At 50.0% G+C, this 23,334-nt stretch overlaps 1 protein-coding gene across 1 annotated transcript; it reads right to left on the reverse strand.

Annotated features, from left to right (window-relative positions):
• Positions 1-378: 378 nt before the first annotated feature.
• On the reverse strand, positions 379-22,801 carry Gbx1 (gastrulation brain homeobox 1). The gene is made up of 2 exons (NM_015739.2): positions 22,064-22,801; positions 379-1,092 (listed from the first exon to the last, which is right to left on the reverse strand). Exons 1-2 carry the CDS (start codon positions 22,767-22,769, stop codon positions 542-544), a joined length of 1,257 nt encoding a protein of 418 aa, NP_056554.1. The 5' UTR covers positions 22,770-22,801; the 3' UTR covers positions 379-541.
• Between the last annotated feature and the right edge of the window lie 533 nt (positions 22,802-23,334).

Here is a 23,334-nt window from a genome sequence, read left to right on the forward strand (position 1 = left end):
GCTGAAGACCCCCATATTGGCCATGACAGTTCCATTTCATGCCCTTGCATGTCCTTGTGCTAAAGCAGCAAAGCAGTAGGGCTGGACAAAGTGGGTAACGTTCAAAGAAACAATTTCCCAGTCCCCTTTTGGGATACAGACAGACAAAGACAAAATAGTTCCATATATACAAACTTTACACAAAATAAATAAAGAACTATGGCCCCAGGCTGGTATCACCAGGACCTCCCCACCCCCCTTGTCAGAAGTTGCCCCCTCAGGCCTTAACCACGGAAGCCTCTGAGCCCTGGGCATTTCATATCCCCACCTCAGGAATCCACTTCTGCTCCTGAAGCCCTCCTGGATCAGAATGAACGCTGCATCTCTGAGACCCCTAGTCCTGAGGTCTCTAGAACAGTCTCAGGCCAAATAGTCTTGTGTCCCGGGAATACGCTGGCCTCTCCCGGAGCAGGGTTCAACAGGCCCCTCTAGGCTGCAGTACCCAGTGAGTCTTGGGCGGCCACAGGTTCAGATCCTGTGACTTCCGGTCCGGGGAGCTCGGTCAGGGCCGGGCTCCTTGCTCCATCTGTTGGTGCTGGCTGCGCACAGCAAACCTGTTGACGTGCACAGGTATGGGCACTACAATCTTGGGGTTTCTCACCGGCTCCCCAGAACGACTGCTCACATTGCCAGCCTTGATGCGCTTCCACTTGGCCCGGCGGTTCTGAAACCAGATCTTCACCTGCACCTCACTGAGCTTGAGGGCGTGGGCGATCTGGGAGCGCTCTGTCAGACTCAGGTATTTCTTGCAGTGAAACTCCTTCTCCAGCTCCAAAAGCTGCTCGCTGGTGAAGGCTGTGCGCCGCCTTCGGCTTTTCCCCCCAGGCGTGGTGACCCCTGTGGCCACTGGTGTCCCCTCCTCAGCGCCAGTCCCCGGGCTTCCCTTTAGCTTCGGTTTAGGTCCCAGAAGAGCCCCTGGGCCCCCTGCAGAACTGTCCAGGAAGCTGTCCTCGCTGTCACCGCCTGAGCCCTCTTCCTCCTGCTCGCTGCCTGCTGGGTCTCCTGCTGGGGGCTCTAGCTTCTCTTCATCTGAGCTGTACACCTTCCCCTCTGCTGTGGGGGTAGAGCGGGGTGGGGTGGAGAACAGATATATGGAGAAGGAAGGGCAAGGAGAAGGTGTTTTGGAAAAGGCACGTGGAAGCATGGTTGGGAATGATCAATTGCCAATAGGAAAAACACACTCAGAGAGGAAGAAGAGATGGGTCAGAAGGAGACAGAATGGACACCCAGTGGGCAGCGGGAAAAGGTTTAGGAGAGACAAAGAAGTGGGAAAAAAAGGTTTTTAACCAGCAGACTTCACTATGGAAAAGTAGGGAGGCACTGTGTATAACAGTGCCCCTCCCCAACGTTCCCACCACCCCATTGTGGGCTCACCACCGCCCCCCAGGTACCAAGTGTGGTACCTATCCAAGGCCCAGTGTTGCACTTACACCAGGCCTCCATACCCAGCCCTGCAGTCCCAGGATGAAGGAATGTGGGAGCTGGCTGTGGGTTGTGTCCTCCCAGGAGTCCTAGACAGCCCAAGAGCAAGAGGCATCCTGACTCTCAGACATGCATACTAGACTGGGTCCTAAGCCTGGTCTACTTAGTTCCTGTTCTTAACTAAACCGCCCTGGTGGAAAAGTCCCCAGCACTGCCACCTCCTTATCTGTGGTCACCCCTTCTTCCTGTCTGTCACTTGCCTCCCTGGTCCCCTGGCTCATCCTTGATTTTAGCACACTATCATCTCTTTCCTGTTCAGGCTGCTTGCACAGTCCTAGTGGAAGCTTCTTAGAGATCCCTAAGAGGAGAATGGTGTGCACAGAGAAGGCCGGGGGGTGGGGGGGGGGGAACAGCAGGAGGCAGAGGCAGACAGGTGGTGAGGAGAAACTAGAGAAGGGAATGTGGGAAGACTTTTGACTCCTAGTGGGTGTCTGTTCTCCCAGGGTAGAAACATTTTCATCTGCAGCCAGTTCTAAAGGTAAATCGTTCCCTGGCTTTATCATATGCACTGATGTCAGGACTGCACGCATGCATGTCGGATGCTGTCAGGGATGGGGAGATGGCAGCACGCAAACGCTTGCTGTGCAAGCATGAGGGACTCAGTATAGATCTGCAGCACCAACATAAGGAGCCACAGTTGGTCAGGTGTGGTGGCCCACACTGTAACCCTTGGTGTGTGAAGACAGAGACAGATGGATCCTGGGGGCCCACCACTTAACCAGTCTGGCTGAAACAATAAGCTCTAGTTTTAGTGAGAGACCCTGACTCCAATATGTTGTGGGTGGCCCTGTTGCTATTGTATTTTGACGTTAATTCTGCTTTCCCAGGAGGGGTTGTCTGGAGTGAGGAAAGAGTTACCTACTCAGATGACTTCTTGTGAACCATTGGATGACTACCTAACGAATAATAACCACCTAGTGAATAAAGGAGCCAATCACTGGGTGAGTAGATGGGTCTTCCGGGTTGGACAGAGGAAGAGAGGAAGCAGAAGAGAGTTAGGGGCTTTTTGGATGGAGATAGTGACAGGACAAGATGTGGCTACTAGAGTCTTCTGGATTAGATGGCTTCGGGATTTAGATTTAATAGGGCTTACAAGCTGAGGATTCTAGTTGTTGCACCCAGAGATTGAGTTACCATTGTTTCTGAACTAAGTTTGTGCAGTGTTTTCCTTTACGCGGCAGTTTAACTGGGTTCAAGAGAGAAAGGTACAGTGGCAAAGCATGGGTTTGCCTGATGTGCACCACAAAGGCTGTAGGGGTTTTGGAGCATGGGGCTACTATGATAACAACCTGCCAGTGGGAGCTTAACAAGCAGGATGGAGAGATTTTGGAGCTCTGAGTCAGTGTCTCCGTGAGGTAAGAACTGGCCAGCAAGACCACCAGGGCTGAGAGTAGCAGTGTGTAGCACAGGAACTTGTCATTCTTTCTAATATTTCCCTCAACACACACACACACATGCATACACACACACATACACACATGCATACACACACACATGCATACACACACATACACACACACACACACACACTCACACACACACACACACACACTCACACACACACACACACACACACACACATACACACACACACACACACACGAAAATGTAATTAAGGGCTGGAGAGATAGCTCAGCAGGTAAGAGTACTGACTGCTCTTCCAAAGGTCATGAGTTCAAATCCCAGCAACCACATGGTGGCTCACAACCATCCGTAATGAGATCTGATGCCCTCTTCTGGGGTGTCTGAAGATAGCTACAGTGTACTTGCATATAATAAATAAATAAATCTTTTTTAAAATGTAATTAAAGCAGCAATAAAATGGAGAATTGATTTGAGGAAGAAATCCTGACATCAACCTACAGCTTCTACATGAACCATGCAGTCTAGCACCTGCACACACTGCACATGAGTACACACCACACATGCACACACCAAACTCAAGTGCTCACACACGCGCACAAACACACAAAATAATTTCCTTTAAATATTTTTTCAGTGTTTAAGTTTTATAAACTCCCTTTTTTTTTCTGCCTAAGGACACAACAGAAATCCAAAAGACAGCCCACCACCCAGTAGGAAGAACACAAGGATGCTGTAACTTAGGAGTTCAGTGAAGGCAGGACTGCATGAGAACAGTAATGCAGCCCATCTCCACATCGCACACTCACACTCCCGAGGCATGCCCAGAGCACAGCTCAGAGCAGACTGGATGCTGGGTGCAGTGGATGGTGTGTGAGGGAGGGCATGCACAGAGTCTCAGCATCCTGCAGGCAGGCAGGCAGGCAGACAGGCAGATGAAAATGGTCCTGGCTTCTTGCAGCCTCTCCCACTGGGCCTAGTCAGTGACCTGTTTTCTCCCAATGAGTCCACACCTGTTCCTTCATGCCTGCGGCTTTCCCTCAGGATCCTTGGAGGCTTTTGTCTCTGAAGTCATGTCCCCCAATGCCACCACTGCAGTCAGCATCTTCATGTTGCCCCAGCTTGCAGCAGGCCAGCCAAGCTCTAAACTGCCTCTTATCTTCCCATAAGCAGCTTGCTATTCAGGTGCCTCATTCTGTTTAGAAAAATGACCAACCCCCAGGATGTCCAGACATGGATGATATACTTTACCACACTCATACATCAGCCACACTTCCTTTCTTTTTCTTTTCTTTTCTCTTCTTTTCTTTTCTTTTCTTTTTTTTTTTCTTTTCTTTTTCTTTTTTTTTTTTTTTGAGACAGGGTTTTTCTGTGAAGCCCTGGCTGTCCTGGAACTCACTCTATAGACCAGGCTGGCCTCGAACTCAGAAATCTGCCTCCCTCTGCCTCCCAAGTGCTGGGATTAAAGGCATGCGCCACCAAGCCCGGTTCACACTTCCTTTCTGACCTCAGCCCTGGACACAGACATAGCAAGATTTAAGGCCTGGAGGCTGGAGAGATGGCTCAGCGGTTAAGAGCCCTGGCTGCTCTTGTGGTTCTATTCCCAGTACCCATCGACAAGGTGGCTCACAACCATCTCTAACTATAGTTCCAAGGGATCTGATGCCCTCTTCTGTTCTTTCTGGGTACTGCATGCACAGGGAGCACAGGCATACATATAGATACTCATATACATAGATAATGAAATAAAAACCGATCGATCTTTTGTTGGAGATTCAGGACATGGATGCCTTCCTTCCTCTTACTAAAAGGTCTTGTTCACATTTTTCTCATTTCCGCAGACTCAGACTTCTCGAGGTCCAAATGGAAACCTCAACCTTTCTTTCACCTTCGCGATGCTTCCCCATCTTCAAACTCCACCATGATAGTTGTTTCTTACTCCCGGGGTCCCATTCAAACCCCCACAAATCTGTCTCTCAGATCTGCCCAGAGCTGGACCCTTTCTTGCCACCTCCTTACCAACCTGGCTCCTTCTAAAGGTTTGCCTGTCTTCTGTCCCTACCGGTCCGCAGCCTTCTCTCTGTCAGGAGCATCCTGCTCCTTGAGATCAAACGCCGGCTCCTTCCTCCACGCCCGAGACTGGCTCTTCTTCCTCCATCCTCTTGGACTTAAGATGCTTCTTGGACTCCTTTGCTGCCACAGCATGTGACATAAATGTTAGTCACTTTATTTCTTTTAAAAGCTATGTCTCGAGCTGGAGAGATGGCTCAGCAGTTAAGAGCACTGACTGCTCTTCCAGAGGTCCTGAGTTCAATTTCCAGCACCCACGTGGTGGCTCACAACCATCTGTAACAGGATATGATTCCCTTTTCTGGCACACAGGTGCGCATGCAGACAGAGCACTCATACATTAGTAAATAAATAAATCTAAAAAAAAAAAACCCTATGTCTCTTCCTATTAGAATATAAACTTCATGAAAATATAGATTTCAGTCATATCTTACTCACAGTTGTGGCTTTGGGATCATAAAAATTACCTATAAAGTAGTCACTTAATAAATACTTAACATGGGCTGGCAAGATGACTCAGTGGGTAAGAGCATTGACTGCTCTTCTGAAGGTCCTGAGTTCAAATCCCAGCAACCACATGGTGGCTCACAACCACCCGTAATGAGACCTGACGCCCTCTTCTGGTGCATCTGAAGACAGCTACAGTGTACTTCTATAATGATAATAATAAATAAATCTTCGGGCTGGAGCAAGCAGGAACTGAGTGAAACGGGGTTGACCGAAGCAAGCAGAGGTCCTAAAATTCAATTCCCAACAACCACATGAAGGCTCACAACTATGTGTACAGCTACAGTGTACTCACATACATAAAATAACTAAATAAATCTTTTAAAAATAGATACTTAACATAGTAAAACGGCTATTTCCAGCATGTGCATGCACGTCCCCTCATCAGTTCCCTTCTTGATCTCTTCTGAGATACCCGCTTCAACTCTACCCATTCCCAGCCCCAGAAAGGACCCCTCCTCTTCTTTTATCACCCTACCCTCTGTCCAGTGTGCCTCAGACCTTCCCATGCACAGAGGAATGCCACAGGACCTTCTGGTGCTAAGAGTAATGGCCTTGGGAATTTTCTTCACTTCTAAGTCCTGTGGTTTCAAATTTTAAAACATACTTTGTAGCAATTCATAATATGTTATCAAAAATGTAGCCCAATAGTGCAGTGTTTTAAACAGTGTTAAAAAGCCAGAAACTGGATTTCAGGGCTTGAAGGATGGAATCATTTAGTACAGTGCCAAGCCCTCAGGGGACGTCCAATAAATCTAAATTGATGATGATTGAGAGGAGGCTCCCAGCTCCTCGGTCTGGCAGAGCCCTCCTGAGATAATCTCATCCATCCCTCTGTCTTCAGACAGACCCAGTAACTTCAACCCACACAAGCAGGCCACCCTCAGTGCCGCTTTTAAAGCCACACATGGAGTGAGGGTTCATGGCCTCTCTCTGTTTCTTGATCCCTGTGGGACACTGAGTGGCAGGGGCAAGAGTTTCTGTCTGCGCCTTTATGATCGTGACATTGAAGACTCTGATAAGCTACCTCTAGATAGGGGTGGGGGTGGGGCAACTGAGAGGAACACACAGCCACCGGCCTCAAAGGACAGCTTTTGGAACAATGAGGAGATCCACAAGATGGGAGAAGGAAAGGCAAGCGCCGGCAGCCCGAAGGAGGCTGAAGCCAGAAGTGGCAGAGAAACCAAATGGTGGACCAGACAGTGAAAGGCTGGGTTTCATAGAGACAGCTAAGATGGGGGTGGGGGGTTAAACAGTACCACCCCGGGCCCCAGTACTGACATGTGTGTTGCTGTCTCTTGCTCTTTGCTCCACCAGAAGAGGGCGCACTGAGAACTGGGAAGGAGTCAGCAACCAGGAATGAATGAGCTACTCAGCTACCCATGGAAGAAAGGCAGGCGGGCGGCCCAGGTAGCTTACCATTTCCACAGAACTTAGGAAGGAAATGCAGCGACTCATTATAATCATTCGTAACCCGGCTCTAGGGGATCCAGTGCCCTCTGTTGACCTTCTTTGGCACCACGGATGTATGTGGTACACACACACATGCAGGCAAAACACTCACACATAAAATAAAATGAATAGTCTCTCTGACCCTTTCCTCTCTCTCAGACCCTTCTCTCCCTCTCTCCCCTTCCCTTCCCCACCCCTCTCTCCATGTGTTCCTGGACCCCCGCCTCAACTCCCCTTCCCATGCCCCCAAATAAATTCTATTCTATACTAGAAAAAAATTAAAATGAATAAATCTTTTTTAATAAATGAAAGAAGGGAGGGGGGAGGGAGGGAGGCAGAGAGGGAGGGAGGGAGGAAGGAAGGGAGGGAGGGAGGGAGGGAGGGAGGGAGGGAGGGAGGGAGGGAGGAAGAAAACGCAGCTGGGTGTGGTATTATGGTGGCGAACACCTTTTATCCCAACACTTGGGAAGCAGAGGCAGGTGGGTCTTTATGAATTCAGGGCTGCTCTGATACCCACAGTGAGTATCTCAGCCAGGACTGTAAAATAAGACCTTTTTTTTTTTGGTTTTTCGAGACAGGGTTTCTCTGTATAGCTCTGGCTGTCCTGGAACTCACTTTGTAGACCAGGCTGGCCTCGAACTCAGAAATCCGTCTGCCTCTGCTCCCCCCCAACCCCCCCCCCCCCAGTGCTGGGATTAAAGGCGTGTGCCACCACACCCGGGCTGGCCCTGAGCTTGCAGCTCCTGTTTCTGCCTCCTGAGGGATAGCATGCATGGGTTGGGTTTTCCAGGCCTAGCTGTCAAACCTTTCTGATAAACTCCCCCCCCCCCCAAAGACAGGGTTTCTCTGTGTAGCCCTGACTGTCCTGAAACTCACTCTGTAGAACAGGCTGGCTTCGAACTCAGAAATCCATTTGCCTCTGCCTCCCAAGTGCTGGGATTAAAGGAAGCATAGCCAACTTCCATTAACATCTTTTTTTTTTTTTAAGATTTATTTATTTTATGTATATGAGTACACTGTAGCTGTCAGTCACACCAGAAGAGGGCATTGGATCCCTTTACAGATGGTTGTGAGCCATCACGTGGTTGCTGGGAACTGAACTCAAGACCTCTGGAAGAGCAGTCAGTGCTCTTAACCACCGAGCCATCTCTCCAGCAGCTGCCCCCCCCCCCCAAACATCTTATAATGGGAAATAATGATTCTTATGGAGGAAATCTTCTACCAAATGAAAGAAGGCTTTCAAGTGCGAGTAACCTAACTGCTAGGGCGGTGGCCAAGAAGGCAGAAAGGTCCTGACCTTGAGTGTGAGGATGTTGCCTGGTGCCAGAGTGTGCTAGGCTCCTTGTGAGTTCAGAGCCTGTGGAGAATCCTGTCTCTGGCTGGTTAGTTGGAAACAGGCAGAGTTCACGGGACAGCTCCTCATGGAGTTATCTTCCTGGGAACCGGAAATCACCAAGCTTGAACTACAGTTACACGGAGAGCTGATGCAAGAGAGCTGCCCCGCCCACCCACTGAATCCAGACTCTGCACTCAGGCTGCAAGGAGTACGAGAATGTGGACAGTGACTGCCCCCGCAGGAAGGGCGGAGGCTCCAGAGACAGAGGAGTCCCATGGAGGGAAAAGGCTGAGCAAAGAATAACAGGCAACTAGGGAATGCAGAGAGTGGGAGAAATAGTCTTCTCCAGAGAAGAGCACGCTAGTTGGCTATCCAGTAACAAGTAATGAGCCCTGAAAGCACATACGTGTAATGTGATACAGACCGAGCAGGGGTGTTTAGTGATATGTATGACTGTACATGTGTGCGTGCATAATAACTAATGAAAAAAGAGGTCAAGAATTTGCAAGAGAGCAAGGGGAGAGGGAAGGGAGAGATGGTGTAATTATATAATAACCTCAGAAATAAATGGAAGACAGGGTTCAGCTGGGCTAGAGAGGAACTCAGCAGCCATACAGAACCTATGGGAGGTATTTCCCCATGGAGGGAATACGGTGTCAAGGTGGCCGTGGCAGTGCATGCCTGAAATCCTGGCACCTGGGAGGTCAAGGCTGCATGGAGTTTGAGGCCAGCCTTGGGCAGCCCCAGACTTGCCTGCTAAAGAGGGGAACCTGCACTGGAGTCACCAAGGACGATGAGATGAAGGCCCTTCTTCCGACAAGGGCTACCTACCCCTTCTACTCCCCAGCCACTCAGCCTTTTCCCAGCAGGTGGGGTCAATTCTCCAAAGACACCTGTATTTTCCATCCAGGAGCCATGACTGAACCCCTCCCCTCTGCAAGCCAGGGCCGCCTCCCGTTTCTGACTCATCCGGCTCCTTTTAGGGATTTGCATGGGGTCAGCAAGCCAAGGTCTCTCTGGAACTTGATATGTCATGGAGAGCATCCATGTCTCTCATTACTATTTTCCCATCCGTCCACATTCCTTGCTTCACACAAACGGAACGTTCACTAGATCACTGCCATCCTGCCTCTCACAGCTTTGTGACAAGCTCAGGGTAGTTCCGAGTCCCCATGTGTCCCAATTAGTTCTTCTATCTTGACACAAGCTAGAATTGTCTGAGAAGAGAGAATCTAATGGAGGGACTTCCTCCATTAGATTGGGCTGTGGGTATGTCTTTGAGGATATTTTCTTGGTTAATGATTGAGAGGACCCAGACCGCTTCAGGCAGTGGTACCTAGCCTTGAGCAGGCGATCTTGGGTTCTATAAGAAAGCAGACTGAGCAAGCCATGAGGAGTAAGCCTGCAAGCAGCATCCCTCTGTGGCCTTTGCTTCAATTCTTGATTAAGTTCTTGTCCTGGCTCCCCCGATGCTAGACTGTGATTAGGACACAGAAGCCATAAAACCCCTTTCCTCCCCAAACTGCTTTTGCTCAGAATGTTTTATTGCAACGTCAGAAAGCAAAGTAGGTTCCCAGGCCACTTCAGAGCCGGCGACCTTTCAGGGATTCTAACATGACCACTGCAGAATGCCCTTGTGTAACCCTGGGCTTTTCCGTGTGTGTTTTCTTTATCCTGAGGCACTAGCTGAGGTGCGGCTGCTCTCCTCTCTCAGCGCAGACACAGAGTCAGTAATCTTGTTTCCAGGTAAAGGAAATGGAATTATGGAGAGATTAAATGATTTTTCTAAGTCCCACAGCCATCGACATTGCACCATGTCCCTGCATCTCAGTCTTTGGGATCCCTACCCATCCAGGCCTTTCCCCCACTTGAAGTCACAGCTCTTTCCCAGTTGCCCGCCCCCAATAGAAAATCGTTTTAAAGTTTTTGGTTTTTTTTTTTTATATGTGTGACTGTTTTGTCTGCAACCATGTCTTTGTACCAAGTGTGTGCCTGATGCCCAAGGAGATCAGAAGAGACCACCAAAATCCCTGCATATGGAGTGATAGACAGCTGTGAGTCACCATGTGGGTGCTAGAAATTGAAGCCAGGTCCTCTAGAAAAAGCAGCCAGTGCTCTTGACTGCTGAGCCACTTCTCCAGCCCTAAATAACCTTCTTATCAAATTCAAATGTAAGCTTGATTTCCTTCACACACACACACACATACACAGGCTCTAATTTAATTACCCATCACACCTAATTCACTCACAGACGATTCCTGAAATTGCCACAGAAGAGGACTTCACCAAGCATCACACTGTTTTTAGGAGGTGAGTGAGTGCTCCCAACATTTCCAAGGCAAAATTCCCACGGAATCGTTCTTGCCCTTACTAGCTTGCATGATGGAATCTTACCAGTTAGCTTTCCTTTTCTTTGAAAATGTATTTCCTAGGTCTGGAGAGGTTGCTCAGCGCCTGAGGGCACCTCTTGCAGAGGACCTGAGTTCAGTTCCAAGTACGTACTTCAGGTGGCTCACAATGGCTAGGTCCAGGGTGGTAGGTCCCTTGTGGGCATCTGCATTCACGTGCACATACCCACAGGCCATACAAACAGTCATGTAGTGGTTTCAATAGGTTTGGCCCCCATAGACTCATATGTATGAATCCTTGGCTCAAAGAGTGGCACTATTAGGAGGTGTGGCCTTGTTGGAGGAAGTGTGTCACTGTGGGGATGGGCTTTGAGGCCATCCTAGCTGCCTGGAAGTCAATCTTCTCCTGGAAGACTACATCTTCTACAAGAAGAGCCCCTCACCCCACACCTACAACATTCCATCCAAAACAACCCTGCCCCACGCCCTGGAGCGCCCCACCTCATCTGGAATTCATTTAGACTTTAAACCTCTCCGTAACCCACCAGGCTAGGCGTTACTGTCATTCAATCAATAGCATCAAACTGAAACACACAACTAAGAGCATAGGAATTCTGATATAGAGGAAAGTCTGGAGAGGAGGAGAGATCAGGTCCCAGTGCGGCACAGAGAGAAACTGAGGCCAAAATTGGAGAGCAACTAGGAAGCCTACAGAAAAGAGAGAGCCAGACATGAGCATGGTGGCTTGCATCTAGAATTCCACTCCTTGGGAGCCTAGGGCAGGAAGACCATGGCTCAGGACTAGCCTGGCCTATAAAGCCAGTCTCTATCCCCTCCCCACAAAGCAAGAAGGCAAAGGCAAATTTGAACCTGTATTAGAGTCAGCATGATATCCCATTCTGCCTGTCTCCTATAAAGTCCTCAGACTACTGTGTCTGCCACCACCCCAGAAATAATAATAATAGTAGTAATAATTAATAATAATAATAATAATAATAATAATAATAATGTTATCTCGTCCTATGCCACTCCCAGTAGAGAGACCTCTCAGAACAGAATTTTGTAGAAAGCTACCATCTAAGAACTAAGACAATGATGATTTTTCCTTTTAATTAATTAATTTTAATTTATTTTTCTGTGTATAGGTGTTTTGCCTCAATGAATATCTGTTTACTACATGTGTGTCTGGTACCCATGGAGACCAGAAGGTAGTGTTGGATCCTCTGGTATTGCAGTTACTAAAGGCTGTAGCTAAACCCAGTACTCTGAACTGCTGAGCCACCTCTCCAGCAGCCTCCTCCCACCCCTACAGGTTCTCATACAGCTCTTGGCTGGCCTCAATCCCTCACTGTTTACTTTTTTGTTAAGGATGACCTTGAACCTCCTGTCTGTATCTCCTTGGTGCTTAGATTCAAGGCATGTACCACCACACCTGGCTCTGGGGATCTGGCTCAGGGCGCCATACACGCTAGGCAATCAATCTGCTGGTTGAGCTACATCCATAGCTCTCCAATGATACTTCCTTTACATCCAGGACTCAGTGTAAGGGTCTTCCTGTTTGCCTGGTAACTGTGAGATAACACGGTGGCCCTCATTTCTCTGGTAAAGGCCACTGGAGTTTCACAGGTTAGCCTTGGCTGTTTTCCTCAAAGAAGTAGCAACACTGGCTCTGAGCCCATCATTCCCAGGCGCAAGCTGTCCTGGTGCCTCAGCTCCTTCCTCTGCTAACACTCTGTATAGAAACAATGTTCCGGTGTTATCTGACATAAAGAATGAACTGAGCCAGCAGGGCAGTGGTGGTGCACGCCTTTAATCCCAGCACTTGGGAGGCAGAGGCAAGAGGATTTCTGAGTTCGAGGCCAGCCTGGTCTACAGAGTGAGTTCCAGGACAGCCAGGGCTACACAAGAGAAACCCTGTCTCGAAAAACCAAAACAAACAAACAAACTGGACAGGAAACCATTTAAAGGCCTTCAGCCCAGCCAGCGACAGACCCTCAGCCCAGCCAGCAACCCTTGCTCTTGCTGCCTCCGCTATCCATACCAGGTACACGCAAAATACACATCCAGTTTCCAACTACACAGCCTGGTTCCACCTCCCCAGTCTCTGGTGGAAACTCAGCCTTAAACCCAGGCCTGATGTCACTATGTGCACAGCCAGTCTGCCCCGGCCTTCTCCATGGCCACTCCACATTGGGAAGCACAGAATTCTCAGACCACTTGTTCAGGGTGCCTTTAATATATATTAAATATTACATGTGCATGCACACACACACACACACACAAGCCCATGGGTATCAGAAGAGAAATTGGGTCGTCTGGGAGAGCTACAGGCAGTTGTGAGCAAACACACTGATGCTGGGAACTGAATCCAGGTCCTCTGCAGGAGCTGCAAGTGCTCTTAGTGGCCAAGCCATAGCTCCAGCTCATCAATAAGGGTATCCTTAAGGACCAAGCAGACTTGTAAACCAGGCTTGGTAGCTCCACTTCTAACCCCAGCTAATTGAGAGGATTAGACAGGAGAATCATGTGCTGGGGGCCAGCCTGGAACTGTGAGGCCCACTCCATCTTTTAGATAAACAGACAAATAAACAAACAAACAAATAAACAACAAACCCAAGCACATTTAAAAAAACGAACACCTGTACAGCTGGAAACAGCCTTGATGATAACTTAATTCAAAGCCGTGATTTTACTGATGAGGAAGAAGAGAGTCTCAATGTTCTGTGTCCATGTGCGTAATGCACGGGACTCTGGCACTCGGGCTTTGCACGGTCTCCCCCCACCCCCATGGCTCCCCATGAAAATTCTAGCTTTGCTACAACCCCTATTCTGACCCCTCTTTCCTGTGCTTCACAGTTTGGAAATCTGCTGCTGCTACCCAGGTCAGAAACATTTCTGTTAGTCTCATCCTTTGCACGGTGCTTTCTGCTGTGGCCCTCGTGGCTCTCGTGCCCACGGTTCCCACAGCCAGGATCTACCTCACATACAGATGCTCGCTGCCACAGGAAGCCTTTTACTCTTCCCAGGGGCCAGTGGAGACCCTACTTGGTGGCTTTGACCAGCATGGGGCTGTCTCTCCTGAGGACACCCGAATTCAACCTGCTAGCCTCCCTCCCTTAACCTGCCTTTCCCCCAGCCTTTCCCCAGTCAATAGTGCCTCCAAATTCCTCCAAACTGGTAACTCTTCCCACATGTTCAGAGTTTGACAACGACTGCCAGCCCCTCCTGTGCAACAGGAGCCCAGGCTTCCGGCGTCTGTGCACACGGGCTGAGACACACACCCATCTCTAACTCCAGCTCACACACAGCTGTGTCTCCCCACCCAGTCCAGGCTTTGCCTCACACCCTCTCAGTCAGTGGTTCTCAGCCTTCCCAGTGCTGTGAGCCTTTAAAGCAGTCCCTCATGCTGTGGTGACCCCCAACCATAAAATTATTTTTGTTGCTACTTCATTACTGTAATTTTGCTACTGTTGTGAGTCATAAAGTAAATATCTGCTTTCCAATGGTCTTAGGCAACCTGTGAGAAAGGGTTGTTCAATTCCCCAAAGGATGAAGACCCAGAGGTTGAGGATCGCTGCTCCAAATCATGTTCTCACCTCTACCGCAACTCTTCTCTCAGTATGCCCACATAAGCCTCTTTCTTTGTACACCTGATTTCTATTTCCTGATGTCAAGTCAGCTCATGGAAAGACCCAACTCGTCAATGACCTTTGAGGGAGAGCCCTTGCCTGCAGCTTCTTAGAGCAGCCTTGAGCACAACACAAAGCCCTTTGCTCATATTATTATATCCTCTCTTCTTTCCAACTGAAATATTTTTTTCTTCATCCTCATCACCATCACCACCACTATCCCTACCAGCAGTAGCAGCTGCTGTAGCATTGAGACAGAGGCTTGTCCTGGCTGGCCTGGCACTTTCTAGATAAACCAGTACAGCCTTGAACTCCCAGGGATGCACCTGCCTGTGCCTCTGGAGAGCTGGCATTAAAGACATGCCCACCATGCCCAGCCATTATTATTGTTATTATAACTGTATCTTTTCTTCTCCTCCTCCTCCTCCTCCTCCTCTTTCTTCTCCTCCCTCCTCAATCCCATACTGGGAGAGGTAGTGTAGCACACACCTTTAATCCCAGGCAGAGAGAGGCAGATCTCTGAGCTCTAGCCTAGCCTGCCTGGTCTACAAAGTTAGTTTCTGGATGGCCAGGGCTACACAGAGAAACCCTGTCCTAAAAAAAAAACAAAAGAAAAAACAAACAAACAAACAAACCCCCAAAAAAATTCCTGGAAAGGAATTCTCTTCCCAGTCTTTTGTTTTGTTTTGTTTGTGTTTTGTTTTGTTTTGGTTTTTGGTTTTTCAAGACAGGGTTTCTCTCTGTAGCCCTGGCTGTCCTGAAACTCACTTTGTAGACCAGGCTGGCCTCGAACTCAGAAATCCGCCTGCCTCTGCCTCCCGAGTGCTGGGACCAAAGGCGTGCGCCACCACGCCTGGCTTCTTCCCAGCTTCTGTGAATCCACATTTGTGTGTCACCACAGTCGCTACTTGTTCCCACACAAGCCCACACACCTTAGCACAGTTCCAGTCCCCCAGGGCTGCCAGAAACTTTGAGATTTGTCCCTCCTTAGGGGTTCTTCATGATCTTTGTACCATGAACTCCCTGGCAGGTGGATAAAGGCAGCCCCTTCTCAGCTATGAAGCAGAGTGCACGTTTACACTCAGAATCACAGTGATGGTTTGGGGGCTAAGAGTGACAATGCTCTTGGTGAGGACAAAGGTCACCAAGACCTACAGCTACTTGTACAAGCTCACAAGTCCTTATAACTCCAGGTCCAAAGGAACAAAATTGTCCTTCTACCTTCAGAGGCTTTATTTATGTGCAAATACACACACATAGTCACACACATGTACATGTCATTAAAAATAAAATAAATAAATAATAAAATAAATCATTTTGGAAATTTGCTGGTTTTTGTTTGAGGCAGAGTCTCTCCAGAGAATGTAAACTTTCATGAAATATGTTTCTATCCATGAAGAAAACTTCCTGTATTGCTAAGACAATCATGAATTTTGTCCCACAATCACAAATTAAAGGACATGCTGATTTTTGGTTAGGAGTCAGCAAGAGCTATGGTGTTTAACTCCCCCATCTCCACAGGTTCCCGACAGGAGGTCCTCGGAGTTCAGATCCTTACTTTAAACACTTGGTCTAGGAACTGAAAGGAACTTCAAAGGCCCCTTCATTGGTTAGGTGTGTCACCACCCTTAGTCCAGAGACAGGTAGATGAAAGTGAGTTCAAAGTCAGCCTGGACCACATAGCAAGTTCCAGGCCAGCATAATGAGTTTCTGTCTCAAAACCAGACAAACAAACAACACACACATATACACATGCATATACATGCACATGCACACACACTTGCACACACACACACACACACATGTACATACACACTCATGCAAACACACACACACACACAAGTACCTCAATGAAAGAAAACTTTTGATCTAGATGAGGAAAATAAAGCCTAAAGAAGTTATGTGACAGTGGGTCTCCCAAAGTGTCTTCAACATACATGGCCTACAATAACATAGTCTCTAATTGAAGCAGGTGCCTTATCAAAATTACACAGCAAAATAAATGACAAAGCTGAGAATGGAGCTGACAAGTAAATGTTCCTCAGTCACACTGAGCTAAGGCACCATTCGTCTTTTCTAATTGTTTACAATTACAGTGTTTATTTAGTGTGTCTGTGTGTACATGAGCATAGATGACATGTGAGTACATGTGCATGAATGACATGTACATGAGCATGGATGACATGTGTGTGCAAGAGTATGGATGACATGTGTGTACATGAGCATGGATGACAAAGGACAGCTTTTGAGAGCCAGTTCTCCTTTCACCATGTAGTTCTCAGGGGTTTAAGCTCAGAGCTTCAGGCTTGACAGCAAGAGCTGATGCCATCTTTCATTTGTCTTCTTTTAAAAGTCAATGGAGTTCTGACCATGGGGACACATGCCATCATTGCCAGCACTGAGGAGGCAGAGGCAGGAGGAGCTCTGTGAGCTGTGGCCTATCTGGTTCCAGGTCAGCCAGGGCTACATGGAGAAGAGATCCTGTTGGAGAGGAGGGGAGGAGGGGAGGGAGGGAGGAGGGGAGGGTGGGGTGGGGAGGGGAGGGTGGAGGGGAGAGGAGAGGAAAGGAGAGGAGAGGGGAGGGGAGGGGAGAGGAGGGGAAGGGAGGGGGGAGAGGAGAGGAGAGGAGAGGAGAGGAGAGGAGAGGAGAGGAGAGGAGAGGAGAGGAGAGGAGAGGAGAGGAGAAGAGAAGAGCAAGGTGAAGCTGTGCTGTGGTGGTGTGTACTCCTTTGATCCCAGTACTAGGCAGGTAAAAGCAAGTGGATCTCTGCGAATTCGAGGCCAGCCTGGTCTACAGAGTGAGTTCCAGGACAGCCAGGGCTACACAGAGAAACCCTGTCTCAAAAAAACAAAAAAAAAAAAAAAAGAAAGAAAGAAAAAGAGAGAGGAAGGAAGGAAGGAAGGGAGGGAGGGAGGGAGGGAGGGAGGGAGGGAGGGAGGGAGGGAGAAAGAGAAAAATCAGTGGAGGTTGTCTGGGGCTGTAACATCAGAAGTTCATGTTCATGACCGTCCTGAACACGGAGAGTTTGAAGCCAGCCCAGGATACATAAGACCTTGTCTCAAAATAAAAAGCAAAACAGCTGGAGAGTTGGCTCGGTGGTTAGGAACACACACTGCTCTCCTCCACACCCGTTTCAAGCAGCTTCAGGGGACCCAACACTCCTCTGGCTTCTGTACACAAATATGTGCATAATTTATGAATACAAGTAAAATATTTTGGAGAGATAAAATAAAAATAAAACATGAAAGTCGATGGAGCAAGATGAGCGCAGTGACTCACAGCCTGAATGCTGACACATGGAGGGAAGGCTCAGGCAGACAGTATTGTGGGCCAGAGACCAGCCTGGGCTATATAGTGAGTCTGAACTCGGCCTGGGAAACAGAGTAATAAATCATTTTCAAAAACAAAACACAGCAAAAAGCCAGTAGAACGATCACTCTCTCTGCGCAGCTTCTCAAAAGTTCTAGGAACATATACTCTGGGCTTCTGTCGCCTAAAACAAGATATTCCCCTCTTGTTTTGAACAGCAGAAGTCTCTGGCTCTACAGCACAGTATTTCCCATTTCTGTCTCACAGGTAAATATCAAATCATGACAGTCATAATGGGCACCTTTTCAGAAATTAATGAATGCTCATCTAAAAATCTTCCCTAGCTACAATGAGGTGCTGAGCTTAGAGAAATCAGCCCATGACTAGCATGCTCTTCTGAAGTTTCCTGGTCGCCTCTGTGACTTCCATTATTACTGCAATCTCCAGTCGGAAATTAACAAATCCTTCCCTTTTCAGTTTTTAAAAGATGGTGCTCGTGACACTGGCATCTCTCAGGCTGGTCCCTCACATGCTCACATCCTTTACATCGCCCTTGCTACAGAAATTCTAACTTGTCCAGCATCCAACCTGGTGTCCTGTCTCATGCCGGTCTCTCTTTGTGTTTTTATCTCCTATCTATTGGTTAATGGCGCACCTACCCCCACTTGCCGTCTAAGCCTTCAAGCAGTCCAACCTTCCAGTGGGACACTCCAAATATTCTCATTTTGAAGTCTTGGTCTGCATTCCCCCCAAAGGACAGTTGTCCCCCCTCCCCCAGTACTCCCCAGCAGACAGCATGCTATCCAGTTGTCCCCCCCAGTACTCCCCAGCAGACAGCATTCTGTCTAGTCATCAGCTGCACTTGCCATGTCTGGCACACAGGTTAGCTGTGACTGATTATGCTCGGCCAGAGTTCGCACACTTCCTCAGACCTCAGACCAGCTCTGACCCGCCCTGTCGTTGGGGCTGAGTCTGGTCTTCTGCGTGTTTCCTGGGGTGCCGAGGATCTGCATCTCCACCCTCCATCACTCTCACGAGCCTGACCTTTCAGACCCTGAGGATGTGATATGCTCACCATTGGCTCCGGAAACATGGCTGGTCTGAGGAGAGCCGAGGTGGGAGTGTAAAATATGCACTGGATTTCAAACAGTCTAAAAAGAGGATACAAAATATGCCATTCAAATATTTGTACGGATTCATGCTAAAGCGGTATTTTGGACGTGTTTGATTAAATAAGACTGTCATCGCCCACTGCATCCTTTTCTTTTATCTTTTTAATGTGAGTAATGAAAACCTTTAAAGTATACATATTAATGTATGGCTTCCTTGATATGTATAGAAGTCAGCTGTCACTACTTTGGATTCTTCTGTTGGCATGTGCATGTATGGTAGTGTGTATGTGTGTGTATGTGTTTGTGCATGCGTGTGCGTGTATGTGCATGTGAGAACTCAACACCCTGCCCTGTGCTAGGGAAGCACTCTCCCACCCCGGCCTATATTGATCTATATTAATCCCCAATACCCATTCAAAATCCTCTTGTCTTTTTCACTTCTATTAAAAGGCTGCCCTGCCAGCCCCGTTGTTCCCACACTCTGAGCCTAGAACTCTCTGAATCTACCACGCTCAGTGCTTTTTCCAGCCACCATTTCTCCACTTGGGTCTTCTTCTCATTGCTAACATAGCTTTCACCTCTGCACTCGAGTTATAATGCATTTCTGGGCCTTTTCTTCCTCAATTCTCAGAGAATGACATCTTTATTAATTCTTAACTAACTGAAAAATTTTCCTGTGATTCCCAAAGAATAGAACTTTTTCATTCCCCAAACTGCCTATCTTCACTTTAAGTTTTTTCTTCTACTCTTTTCTTTTCTTTTCAAAGATAGGGTTTTAAGCAACCCAGGCTAGCCTCCAACATATGTAGCTATGGTTGACTCTGACTTCATCTGCCGGCCTCTACCTCCTGGATATAGGTGCCACCAAACCCAGCTATCCCATTCAACAAGTGTGGATGACCAATAATTCCAGCTATGCCACCCACCAGTCCCTACCAGGAAAGCAATTTTCCTCTGTCCCTTTAAGGACTACATTGCTTCCAGACTCTTTTCTGTGAAGGTTCCTGTTCCAACACATGCAACAGAGAACTGCCTTGCCTAAGGCCAGGGCCTCTAAGACAGTCCACCCACAGACATGTCTCATCATCCTCACTGGTCCTGTGCACTCATACCTTGGACTGATTTCATGCCTAACATTTCACACACTCCTAGGAAGGTAGGTGAGTGGTTGTCAAAGGGCTGGGATAGCGTACTGAGGGAGAAGTCACAGGCCAGGACCCCGCCCATGTGACCCTCAGATGTTTCCTCTGACGTCTGCCTTCTTCACTATTCTTTACTATAGATCTTCCCAGGGTGGGGCACGACCTTCAGCACAGAGACTGTCAAAACTCCACTGCAAGGTCTCTTTCCCATTATAGTGCCAACAAAGCCCTTTCTCTAGGCTCAACAGCAGCACTCGCGCGTGCGCATGGGCATGCACACACATGCACACACACACACACACACACACACACACACACACACAAACTTCTCTCTCTCTCTCCTCTCTCTCTCTCTCTCTCTCTCTCTCTCTCTCTCTCTCCCTCCCTCCCTCCATTTTTCTTAGATCAGGAGATGTGTTCATCCTTACTTTCTCTGTGTCTTCAGCCACTAATCGAATCAGTCCTAAAATCCCATCTAGAGAATAAGACTCCTGGTACTGAAACTCAGCTTGCCAGTGGTCTTCCTTTAGCTTTCTCCCAGCTCTCCAATGACAGAACTCTCTTCCTCGCACACTCTTTTCAGTGACTTTGCTCACTTTTATTTCAGCCCAGCCCGACTTCCTCTTCCCACAAACAGTCTATGCCCTGTTCGCAATCTCCAGACCCCACCCCCCACCACAGCTCTCTCCAGACCCCATCCCCCACCACAGGTCTTTCCTTACTTCTTTCTCAGTATTTCTCTTCTGCCCTTTTCCTCTCTGTCCATATATTTAGTTTAATTGTTGGTATCGGGTTTATTTCAGAAGAGAACCTCCATTATAGAGAGAAAGAACAGAAGGGTGCTGGCAGTGTGGGGAGGCGGATTGTTCTCCAGTGATAAGGACACACCCTCTCAGCTCAGTTCCACCTGTGGGTTCCTTCTGCCTCCCTCCAGCTCTGGGCTTTCTTATGTGTGCCTGGTTTTGTCTCCTGCCCTGTGACCTCCACAGCATCTTTTCAGTATCAAGCCCTTCTGAACTATCCCAATCCTTCCTTCTTAGGAACCTCCTGCCGGTTTCCGTCCTCCAAGCTCTGCCCTGCCCTCTGGTCTGAAGATCCTGTCTCCTAACTCTGGGAGCTCTAGTCTGCTAAGGAGATGCTGCTCTGACTTCCGATTCTCTTGGGCCAACCAGTTTGGAAAAGGAATTAGCAGAAGAATCCCCACAGCCAAAACGTCCAGAACCAAATTAGAAAAAAAAAAAAAAATAGAAGGCAGGCTTCTTGACAGCCGCTGGCATCTGAGAGTGAGCAGCGCTGAGGGCAGTTTCACAGCAGGGACATCAGGAATGGCCCGTCCTAGCCAATGATTCTTGGACCCTCTTCTTGCCTCTGCTATAGTCAGCCTCCAAATCCTTCTGGTCCTTCCCATCCCAACCTAAGTGCCATGGACTGAGAAGCAGAAATGGGCTCGTCTTAGTGTGAAGGAAGTTCCAGCCCTCTACCCTTGCACGGGCTAGCTTTCTTAATTAGAACTCACCAGATTGCAGAAACCTTGATCTCGGCACACCTGGCTCTTCCAGGCTAGGAAACCGCTCTAGAGTAGATACTGAGGTCAGGACAAGAGGGCTTCAAGGGAATGGAGTCTGATTGGGTTCGTTTACTACACCCTGTTTCTGTGGAGAAGGCATCCTCCCGGGGAGAGCTCAGGGCTCTTAAATGATGGCTCAGCTGAATCTTAGCAGGATTCTCAACTCCCAAGTCTTTATGCCACACCCAGTTCTGCCAGCCTTTAGCATTTCCAGTCCTGGCCAGCCCTGGTCCAGCACCCTCCCTGGTTCTCCAGTTTTGAGAGCGACCTCTGCTAAGGTGAAGGAAGCCACAGGCTCACCAGGCCCTGCATCCAGAAAGCCCATTCCCATCGTTGAGTGTTGAGGGGTCGATTCAGACCGTGTCCCCACATACTAAGCTGACAGTTACCCTAACATGCTGTCACCCTAGGGTCCTGCTGAGGCCCTCAAGAATACAACCTTTGAGAGGAGAAAAAACGAAGGGATTCTGAAAAAGAGATGGGGCGAGGTTTGTGGACTATAATGCCTTGAGAAACGTACTGCCGGTGAGACTTCAGGCGCTCCGGGGCAAGAGCAGGGCTTTGGGACCTGGAGATGTCCACTACTGAACACCGCGTACGATCTGGAGTCCGGCACTCCAGGGCTCCAAGCAGATGGCGGGAGTTTTGGACCGGTCTCGGATCTGGGACTTCCTGACGGTCAAACCCGTGTCGGTCCCAGCACTTACCCGGTAGACTCGGGAAAGTCTCAGAGAAGTGCGGAGGCGGGGGCGGCGGAGGTTCAGTCACTTTCTCGCGCGCGGGCAGCAGCTCCTCAGCGTCCAGCGCTCCGTCAGTGCGCCGGGCCGCGGGCTCCGGGTTGCTTCGCGAGGCGGTGGAGGCGGCGGCGGCGGCGAGCTCCGGGGGCCCGTAGTAGGCGTCCGGGGGCTCTGCGAAGCTGGGCAGCGCAGTGGTCAGCGCCACCATCGAGGGCACCGCCTGGCCCAGCCCCGCGCAGAAGGTATTGCTCAGGCGGCCGGCGAACGAGGCGAGCGGGGCGAGCGGCGGCAGGCCGGCGGGCAGCGGCGCGGGGGCCAGCGCCTGCGGCAACACGAGCGGCCGGTAGGGCATGAACATGGGGTAGCCGGTGTAGAGCAGGTGGCCCGAGCGCGGCGGCGGCGGCCCGATGAGCGAGTCGATGGAGAAGGCGGCGCCGGGGCCGCCGCTGCTCCCGCCGCTGCCCCCGGGGGCGCCGCCGCCTGCCGCTCTCTGCATGGCGCTGCCCGGGCCCCGCCGTGCGCCCCGCGCGGACACGCAGGGCTCGCTGCGGGCGCGCGGGCCGAGGTGGCGGCGGGGCGCGGGCTCGGCGCAGTGTGGCTCCGGCGCCGCGCTCTCTCGCTCATAAGGAGGGAGGGGGCGGGCGGGCGGGTTGGGGGTGTCGCCCTCCGGACTCATCCATCTTCCTCAAATTACGCTTCACTTGCTCCCTCCGCCCGCCGCCGCTCCCGGCTCCCGCGCCCCGCGCCCCGCGCCTTTTCAGTGGCCCGGCCGGCCCGGGACCCCGCCCGCCCCCCGCGGCCCAACCAACTATTATTAATGCAGATTGATGAGGCCGGACCCGCGGCTTTGTGAAAGTTTGCGGCGGGCGAGGAGGCGGCGGCGGCAGCTGGCTAGGTCCTCTCCCCGCGCCCGGACGTGCTCCCGGCTCAGCCCACGCGGCCCGGGCTCGGCGCGGCTCGAAGGGCGAGAGGAGCGCGGCAGGGCGGGGCGGGGGTGCGCAGGACGCCAGGAGCGACTCGGGGCGCACCGAGTGGCGATCCCTAGGAGCCCCGATGCGGCGCGGGGCAGCAGGGGGCGCGCTCTCCGCCCAGGGCCCCGTGCGCGCCCGGGGCCACTCGTGGGCGACCGCTTTCCTACTGTCTTCCCAGTGCCTTCGCACTCTCTGCCTGGGACTCGGTTCTCTAAGCTCTGGCTCTCGCTCCCTCTCCCTCATTTCTCCTCCATCTCCAACTTCTCGCTT

Source organism: Mus musculus, chromosome 5 (genome assembly GCF_000001635.26).
Source record: "Mus musculus strain C57BL/6J chromosome 5, GRCm38.p6 C57BL/6J".
In the NCBI taxonomy this organism is placed as follows: Eukaryota; Metazoa; Chordata; class Mammalia; order Rodentia; family Muridae; genus Mus; species Mus musculus.

Bases quoted from the DNA above. Each gene is read 5' to 3' on its own strand.
- Gbx1 (NM_015739.2), bottom strand. From the start codon at position 22,769: ATGAGTCCGGAGGGCGACACCCCCAACCCGCCCGCCCGCCCCCTCCCT. The intron at 1,093-22,063 runs GTAAGTGCTGGG...CTACCCCCACAG, and splicing joins GACTTTCCCGAGTCTACCGG to CAGAGGGGAAGGTGTACAGC.